The 9,102-nt window shown below is 45.1% G+C and overlaps 1 protein-coding gene across 1 annotated transcript in view; it reads left to right on the top strand.

Moving 5' to 3' along the window:
* Nucleotides 1–148: 148 nt before the first annotated feature.
* Nucleotides 149–9,102, top strand: part of KIAA0922 (KIAA0922 ortholog) — a gene marked incomplete at its 5' end in the record, with an annotated part of 147,381 nt that continues 138,427 nt past the window's right edge. Inside the window, 3 exons of the mRNA XM_014543902.1 lie at nt 149–158; nt 248–318; nt 6,893–6,936. Of these exons, the coding sequence (XP_014399388.1) occupies nt 149–158; nt 248–318; nt 6,893–6,936 (125 nt within the window). The remainder of the gene's footprint in view (nt 159–247; nt 319–6,892; nt 6,937–9,102) is intronic.

Here is a 9,102-nt window from a genome sequence, read left to right on the forward strand (position 1 = left end):
GCCTCCGATCGGTCCCCCAGCACCAGACCCCCCGGCCCTGCTCGCGGTCGCCTCTCTGTCACGGGGACCGCCGGCTCACACCCCGTCCATTGTGTTCACATCCTTGGCTCCCTTCTCGGGTGGCCTGGGCTTTTAGAAGGAAAGGGAGACTTGTTTTGGTGAGGCGGGTGCATGGGGGACGGTAGGGGAACAGGAAGCGTTTCTTTTCCGTGCATTAAAAACTCGGTGTGTTTTTTGGTTCGTGTAGCGATTGAGCCCTTGCCGAACGTGGTGGAGCTGTGGCAGGCAGAAGAAGGGGAACTCCTGTTGCCCACTCAGGTGAGGACGGTCAGGTGACAGGGCGGGGGGGGGGGGGTGGGGTGCGCCTGTGGAGAGGCCAGGAGGCCGCCGGCCCCCCAGTGGCACAGGCGCTCGGGCCACTTTGCAAGGCAAATAAACGGTCGGGCCAAGCCTGAACACCTGGCAACGGTGGCCTTCCCAGCCTCCTCCCGCGCCATGTGACAGGGCGTGAGTCACGCCGGCCCCAAGTTCAGGAGGTGGGAGCTGAGGCCACCTCAGCAGGGCCGGGCCTGCTGTACCGAGGGGAAGGGCGGGCCCCTGGGCCAGCTGTGGTCCTGGGTGGGCGAGGGGCGTGTGCCCTGTTCTTTAAGCGACCTGGTGCAGTGTGTGTGAGGACAACAGGAATATTGATTGATTAGAGATGGTACTTGCCATTATCGTTAAGTAGCTTTGGGATGAAGATGTGACTTTAAAGGATTGTAATCTTGGATTTTTTTCCCCCCAGTGCCTTTAATTCCTGTTAGAATACAACTTGAATTTCCTGTTTGGGGTTTCCTCCCCATATGATACAATGATTGCATTTGGAAAAAAAAATAAATACTAACATTTTATTGGAATCTGTGGCATCATAACAGGGTTTACTGCCGCAATAGACACAGTACTGCAAAGCTTTTGTGTTTAAGGTTTAACTTTCAGGAGAAACCCTCATTGGCTGAAGATGTACACATTTAAATATGATATTGCTGACTGTTTCTCAGCATGGACAGTAGGGACCCCGAACGCATTTTCCCCCTTTGTGGAGAAGTGGTTTGAATTATAAGGGGATATTCAGCCTGGGTGCCACAATTTTTAAGATGTTCGTTACTGCCACATTGGTGGAGCACTTGGTTCTATGCTGTCTCTTGTGGCTGTTTAGAAAAACAGGATGTCTAGCTATAACTTCACTGGCCAGGCTGTGCAGTTTTACATTTCAATTTTCTCCCTCCTATGTGAAGCATTTAGAGTGCTGGTTTTGAGATATTTGGAATATTCATTTTAACCAGAGCTAATAAATAACAGCTTCAAGGCGGAGAGGTGATTTTTAGAGGAACTTTTTTCTGGACCTTCCCTAAGGCCAGTAGGCTGAATAAGACCAGTCCTTTGAGAAAAAGCCCCAGCAGGATGGGGAGCAAATAGCCTGCCTTCATCTTAAAAGTTTATTCCCAAATGGAGGTTTTCCCTGATTATAAATAACAGATGTGTATTGTTGAAGGTTTGAAACATACCGAAAGATAAAATGAACAAATCAGAAATTGTTCCTAACCCTACGGAGAGAACCACACTTAACATTTGAAGTATTTAGTGTTAAAAAAATACAGTTATATCTGTATAGATCAGAGTCATTCAGGAGCGGCATGAGTGACATTTTGGGCTGGAGAATTCTTTGGGGTGGGGGGCTGTCCTGGGCCCTGGAGGATGTCAAGCAGTTAGAGCATTTCTGCTTCTACCCACTAGATGCCAGTGGCACTCACCTCTCCCTCTCTTTCCCCCAGTGTGACCGCTAAACATGTCTCCAGATGTAGCCAAGTGTCCCTGGGGAGCAGAAGTGCCCCACGGAGAAGCCCTGGTGTATATCTATATGCATTTGCTTTTTTACTCACTTGTAGCCTCTGCCTCTTACTGGTTAGTGTTGGAAGCCCACCTAAGCTGAAGAAAAGGAAAGGATAGACTCTGATTGATTGTTGCATTAGTTGAAGATTTAGTCACTCTGCTGAGAGATGGAAGTGTCAGGCCCCTGATAGGATTTTGTTATAGGCTCAGGCATTATTGTATGAAATTCTTAATTTCTGGTTTTGTTTATATGTGTAATACACTTTGTTGTGGTAAAAAAGCCTTAGAATTTAGGAGCTGTCTTTCTGGAGTGCTCACTATAGAAGCATTTATAGCTAAGCTACCTTAATGAAAGCTGTAGTGAAAGTGAAACTGGTATATTCAAAGTAATTTTCTAAATACTTCATCTCTATGTGAGTTTCTTTTAGAGACTTATCCTGCATATACCTGGGTGGGGTGAGGAAAGATATAGATCTATCTATAGCTGTCTATTTAAACTGCATTATGTGTATATATATCAAAACTGCATAAATATACACACATATAGTATAGATATATCTTACATGTATATAAAAACTGCAGCAAGTTCTGAAGAAAGTTATTTTTTGGGAATTCTTCTTGAAGTTTTAATTTTTTTCAGAAAAGCTTCCTCATGTGTGTCATGAAGTCCGATGGAAAGATAATATTTATAGGTGTTATTTAAATTTGAGGGTTTTCTGCTTACTTAGCTTGTAGATTGGGTTCCTTTCATTTAGAAAGACCTAAAGATGGCTTCAGAAGCTACAATTTTTTAATTACAGTTGAAATAGGAGCATCAGAAGATGTGGCATTTAAAAATCAAATACTGACATTTGCCAACACTAGTTATTTATACAGTTATTTAGTTTGGAAATGTTTTCTGTTGATTGGACCTTTTGTTTTCTAATGGGTCTCAAAGTAGATCAAGAATTTTAGTAATGCATCATTAGTAAAACCAAATGTAATAATTGAATTGTTTTAAACTGCCAGACCCTCTGGCCAGCTTTCCAGGATTTGACTCCCTGCTCCATCATTTTTCACCTCTCTGACCTCAGTTTCTTCACCTGCAAAATGGGGGTAATAATGGAACTGAGTAAGCACTTACTATATGCTGCCTGTTACTTTGGCAGTATCCACCTGTCCCCCAATGATTCGGTCATTGGAGAGCATGGAACAGTTTTCCTGCTTTGAAGGGGTTGACCTGTGCAGATAGCTCAGGGCTATTCTGTGCCCTCCAGCCATACAGATAAATTGTATTATTTATATCTTTATGCTATATGCTCTTTTATGTTCTATAATAGTTTGGTGTAGGAAGATAGAAACTATCCATTGCGATAATGAGAAGGAAGGAAAAAACCGTGGTTTTTATTCTTAGATTTACAGAATTTGTCCTTTCCTTTGACTTTGCTTCACGTGACCACACTTCATCACACTGTATCGAAAGTGGTGGTGGTGTAGCAATAGCATGTGCAAGAAGTAATTGCATGTGTGCAAGATACTGCTTTGCCCAACTTCTTACTTCACCTTCAAGGTCAAAAACCTTCTGTGATTCTCTGCCATCCACTTGACCTGCTCTGGCCCTCTGGGCCTTCCCCATTCTGACCTTGACTGTTGTTGCTCCTGTCAGTCCTCTGGGACACTTACTTCAGCCTGAGTCTTGGCCGAGCAGGCCCAAGATGTTTCTGTTGAATGAAAGAACTGGTGCTGTTGCCCTGCTCTTTGAACAGGGACGGTCCTTCCTGACTCCTAGCTTGGCAGTGGCACCTTTATTTCTCCCTCTTTGAGTTTCTTGAGTGTCTGGATTTTTTGCTTTGTCTTGTTGCCCTAATTTAGTTCCCCTTAAGAGGGTTTGGTCTTCTAAGCTGGTTGCCCCAATGTAACCACAGTGTTCTGTATGCAGTAGGCACTCAGTAGTAGCCCATGAGTTCTTCCTGGGAGGGGAGAGGCAGTTGTCTCTGTGTTGTCCAGTTCCCCAATTAATAGGGTACTCAGTTCTGAAGATGGCAGGCCCAATGCATTCAATATTGGTTTCCTATTATTGTTTAATAATCACATTTTTGTATCAGTTCTAGAAGCTGGAAGGGCAATCTTGAAGGTGTTCTTTTAATCCCTTCAGACTTGGCTGAGATGAGAAGCCTCCCTCCAGATTCCCCGGGTTAGGTTGCAGACGTGGATGTTGAGTAGGAGCAGCTGGAACCAATGAAACAGACGCTCATTGGTCTGGTCTGGGATGGTAGGTCCGCTGCTCCTCTGGCAAACACCTCGCAGGGGGCCTGGCACACGGAGGCCCCTGGGATCTGCCTTTAAAAATCTCATGTCTGGTTAAATTTACCCCCTTAAGCCTGAGTGAGAGTAGATAACGGAAAGTGATAGAAAGTGAAACGGGAACTGGGACACTGACTGAGACTTTGTTATCTCAGGTACTGTGTGATGTAACGGCATCTTGCTCCAGTCGGCAAATCATTACCGGGTATTTGGAAATCCTTTTGTCATAGAGATTTATTTTTGTTTTCGTCTACTTCCACTATCAATATAAAAAAATAATAACTAACAGGGGCTGAAGACTAACTGGCACTGTTTAAGCACTTGATGAGTATTATCTCGTGCTACTATGCTAAGAAGTAGGGATTATGAAGACCTGATTTCACAGGTGAGGAAACGGAGGCTCCCGAGTCATCCTTTAGCTTGCCCAAGGCCTTGAGAAAGTAGCAGTGGTGCAATTCGAACCCAGGAGGTGTTTGGCTCCAGAGCCCATGCTCTTGGCCACTACCAGATACACTATTGTATGAATGTTAGCACAGCCCGGCCAGGAAAGTATTATTGTGATAAAGTTCCTGGGCCTGAAGGAAATAATTTTCAGGTTCTGTTTTGATTTAGAAAAATTTGCTTAATGAAGTTTTCAAAAATAGCCATATCCACTAGTATTTTTAAATTATCTTTATTAAAACATTTTTTATTGAGGTATACTTGACATATAACATTATATTAGTTTCAGGTGTAAAGCATAATGCTTTGCTGTTCGTGTATATTGTAAACTGGTCACCACAGTCAGTCTAGTTAACATCTGTCTTGGTACATTGTCACAAATTTTTTTTTCTTGTGATGAGAACTTTTAAGATTTACTCTCAGAGCAACTTTCAAATATGCAGTACAGCATTATTCACCATAGTCACCATGCTGTACATTATATCCTCACGATTTACTTATTTTATAACTGGAAGTGTGTACCTTTTGAGCACCTTCACCCATTTTGCCCACCCCCACCCACCCCTGCCTCTGGTGGAGGGAGCAGATTACAGGATTTGGTCCCTGCCTTTTGAGAGCTTGGTGTTGCTGGGGAGATAAGGCTGGTAATACCCCGAGATAACAATCAAGTGCTGAAATGTAGGAACTGAAGGGAGAGAGGAGGAGCAGAGTGCATGGGGAGTCAGCTAGAGATCTGCATTGGGGCTGAGCCTAGAGCTTCACTCACATGGGTGAAGGTTCAGAGTGTTTTATGCTGGTGTTTTAACCTGGAGCCCAGAGACCCTGCTGAAGCCTGGCTGCAATGATTGTGATGGGTATGTCAAGGTCAATTGACAACGGCTCACTTCCAGGCTAAGGAGCTTGGAATATAACTGACTCGACGTTGGGGAGCCATGGGAGGTTCTTGAGCAGATAGTAGCACAGTGACATTGAATGCTGGGTCCATACCATGTGGGTGGTAAGTGATTGATGTTGAGGAAGATTGGCCTTGCAGTGACTCCCAGGATGGGTTGAAGGCACACGTCTTCAACAGAGCAGAAAGCCCTATCTGTGGTGGTAATGCAGGCCTGGGTGGGGGGTCATTATGGTTGGAGTGAGGGGAGGAGAGCAGTGTGGTGGTGACCCTAAGGTTTGCCCGAGGGTCAAGGAGTGTCATGTGTCTTTGACAGAAGGAGACCAGTTAGAACAGAGGCCACCCGGCAGGGACCCTGGTGTTGGTAGGTCTGATGTTGGTAACTGTTTTGGGGAGACAACGTGCACGCATGCTGGAGGCAGCTGGCGGTAGGGCTGGAGCTGTGAATGAGTTCACCCCACACACGCGGTGGAGGACCTCCCATGTGCTGTGTTGACTAAAACCATGTGAGTCTTGGCTTCTGTGGAAAGTTAGGCATTCACTGAGCATCTATAATGTGTGATTGAGGGAGAAGTTGGTGCTGGAGATAGGGATTTGGGCCCCATGGTTTCAAGTATGGGTTAACATTTGGAGGGAATTTGTGTGGAGGAGTCTGGACCCAGTAGGACTGGCAGGGATCAGGGGTGAGGGGTGGGGGTTGGGGGGTTGGGGTGCGGAAGAGGGCACCAGGCAGTATTACCTGGAGATCCAGGGGTCGTAGAGAAGCTGGAGGAACAGGAAGGTTGGTGTTCCTGAAGAACCCTGGCAGCAAATTTCAATGTAGTATTTAATTGGATCTGCCCTCTGTTTCTGTTTCAAGAGGCTTTTTTGTTTTTTTGTTTTTTAAACCCTCCTGGTACATGACATGAGCGGTCAGATTTTTGGAAGGTAAGTCTGGGAGAAGATTTTGGAATCACTTTTGAGTGATTTTTATGCCACTTATCACATTTATCAGCCTTTTTACCTTGATGTCAAAATATATCAAGTGTTCTGAGTGAAACATTACATTTTCTACCTTTGGGAATTTTAATTATTAATAAACTTCATCTTGTGTGATTAAACGGAAACATTGAAAAATGCCTTTGGAGAGAAGTGATGTCAAAGTAATTTTGAGATTATGTTCAGATTGTAATTTTAAACAGGTAAAGTGCTTATGGTGAGTACATGAGGGATTACTTGGCAATTCAGCAGTCTCCTTACTAAAGTTATTCTTTCTTTCAGTAAATATTTATTGAATGCCTGCTGTGTGTCGGGCATGATTTTAGACATTCATTACAAAGTTCATCACCCCTGTGAGAGTTGAAGAACTCTTCCTTTTGGAGATTTTGTGCTCCTTTGAGACAACTAAAGCATGTTCTTTTTCGATAGGGTGATTCTGAAGAGGATATGGAGGAGCGTTCTCAAGAACAGAGGTAAGAAAAAAATGGCAGCGAATACCTGCTAATTTGCCCTGCCCACTTTGGATGCTATCTGGAGTCTTGGATAAGTGTATGCTTGTGTACTTAATATTCTCAGTAATGTACCTCTCTCTTTGGCATTTGGGGTATTTGTACTCTCTAATAATATAGCTTTGTTTGTCCAGAAAGCTGTTAAAACACACACACACACACATACACACACTCCACCAACTTCATTTTTCCCATGGCATGCTTACATCCTTTGTCTTGTTCACAAATATTTATTGAGCATCATGCACTGTACTGGGTTTTATGCTAGACATAAAACACTGAACAGGACCTGTGTTGTGTGTTGCGGGGGAGTCAGGCATTACTGTAAACAAATCAAAATAGGTATGCTGTTAAAAGAATTATCAAGAACTAGATTGCTGTGATAGAGAATAATGAGTTGGATGGGGTGGTCAGGTGAGGCCCCTCTTAGGAGGTGACATTTGAACTGAGGTCTGGAGGATGTGCAGGATCAGCCATGCAGCAAGTAGAGGGAGCGTGCTCTGGGCAGAGGGGGACAGCGGGTGCAAAGGCCCTGAGGTGGGAAGCATGGACGGCAATCCAGGAACTTGGAGAAGGCCAGGTGATAGTGAGATGTGGTAGGACCTTAGAGGCCACAGTAAGGAGTTTGAGTTTTATTTTTTTTAAATATGTGGAGTGAGTTATTAAAGGATTTTAAGCAGGGACTAGTAATTGAACGGTGTCAACTACACTTACAAGAGGATATTTTCATTATGGTGCAGTCTCACTCAGTTGTCAAACTGGGATATCTGGTCCCTTGGAAGCACTTGAAGAATCAGTGGTATCTGGGCACAGGGATAACTTCCAGGGAATCGGATTTTGGATCCTCAACATCTACATTTTCTCATAAAATTCATCTGTCTGAGGTTGCAAGTTATCCTTCTCCACTTTACAAAAGAAAAGCAGACTTCTCACCCAGCCCAGATCCTACCATATGCTTCATCTTGGACAGACAAAGTAGCAATCTGAAATACTGGTAGTGGTCAGGAGAAAGTGATCCACTGTGATTGGATGGCAAATTCTTTTGTAACTCTCTGATAGTTTTCAAATGTTGACTTTAAACAAAATTGAAGGAGGACCCAATCAAATTGGCAGTTGCTAGATCATCAGAAATTATTTTTAACTAGAGGCCCAGCGTGCGATTGAAATCACGCAAGGAGGCTCCCTGTGGGTGGCCAGGACCCGCGCCTGACTTGCAGCATCCCCTGGCCCCCCGCCTGTGTCCGCTCTGGGGCTGCCTGAGCCACCGTGCTGGCTGGGGCAGGCCCCCCTGTCTCTGTCTCTGTCTCTGTCTCCGCTCCAGGCCTCACCTGTGCACGCAACGTCCTCCTGTCCAGTGACCCATTACGGCGTCCTGGCCTAATTTGCATATTACCTTGTTGGGGTCCAACCCCAGCGGGTCCAGGGGTCCCCAAAGGTGTGGACGGAGTCGGCGAAGAAGGAATGACACGGAGACAGCCTTCAGTTGATCAGCAGCCTAGTCAGGACCTCTAGCCAGGATCTCCAGCCAAAGTTCTGGTCGGGATCTCCAGCGAAGTTCTGGTTAGGATCTGATTAGGAACTGATGTTTATTGTCTTGTTACATCTATATTTATACCAGCCGATTTTAATCCTGTCAATTTCTATTACAAAGGTTAGGGCGTTTCTTATCTCCATTCCAGGGAGTAAAGATTATGTAGCTTAACTACCCGCCTGGCACTTAGTTAAGGGGTTGTATCCCCTCCCTAACCTCAGGGAAAAATCCCTACCTGGGGAAACAACCTTTCTCGGAGAGGTGACCTTGGTTAAAACACATGGCGCTTAAGGAGAGCAAACATATTAAGAACAATATGCTATATATGCCAGGTCCCTTGAAACATATGCTGTGCAGATGTTTCTTTCCTGCAGCGACTGTGTCAAGCAGCAAGGATGGACCGGCTTTCGGCATTACCTCTTTTTATATATACTAGAGGCCGGGTGCACAAAAATTTGTTCACTGGGGGTGGTGGTCCCTCAGCCCGGCCTGTGCCCTCTCGCAGTCTGGGACCCCTCGGGGGATGACCACCTGCTGGCTTAGGCCCACTCCCTGGGGGATTGGGCCTAAGCTGGCAGTCAGACATCCCTCTGGCAGCC

Source organism: Myotis brandtii, unplaced genomic scaffold (assembly GCF_000412655.1).
Source record: "Myotis brandtii unplaced genomic scaffold, ASM41265v1 scaffold34, whole genome shotgun sequence".
NCBI classification, from domain to species: Eukaryota; Metazoa; Chordata; class Mammalia; order Chiroptera; family Vespertilionidae; genus Myotis; species Myotis brandtii.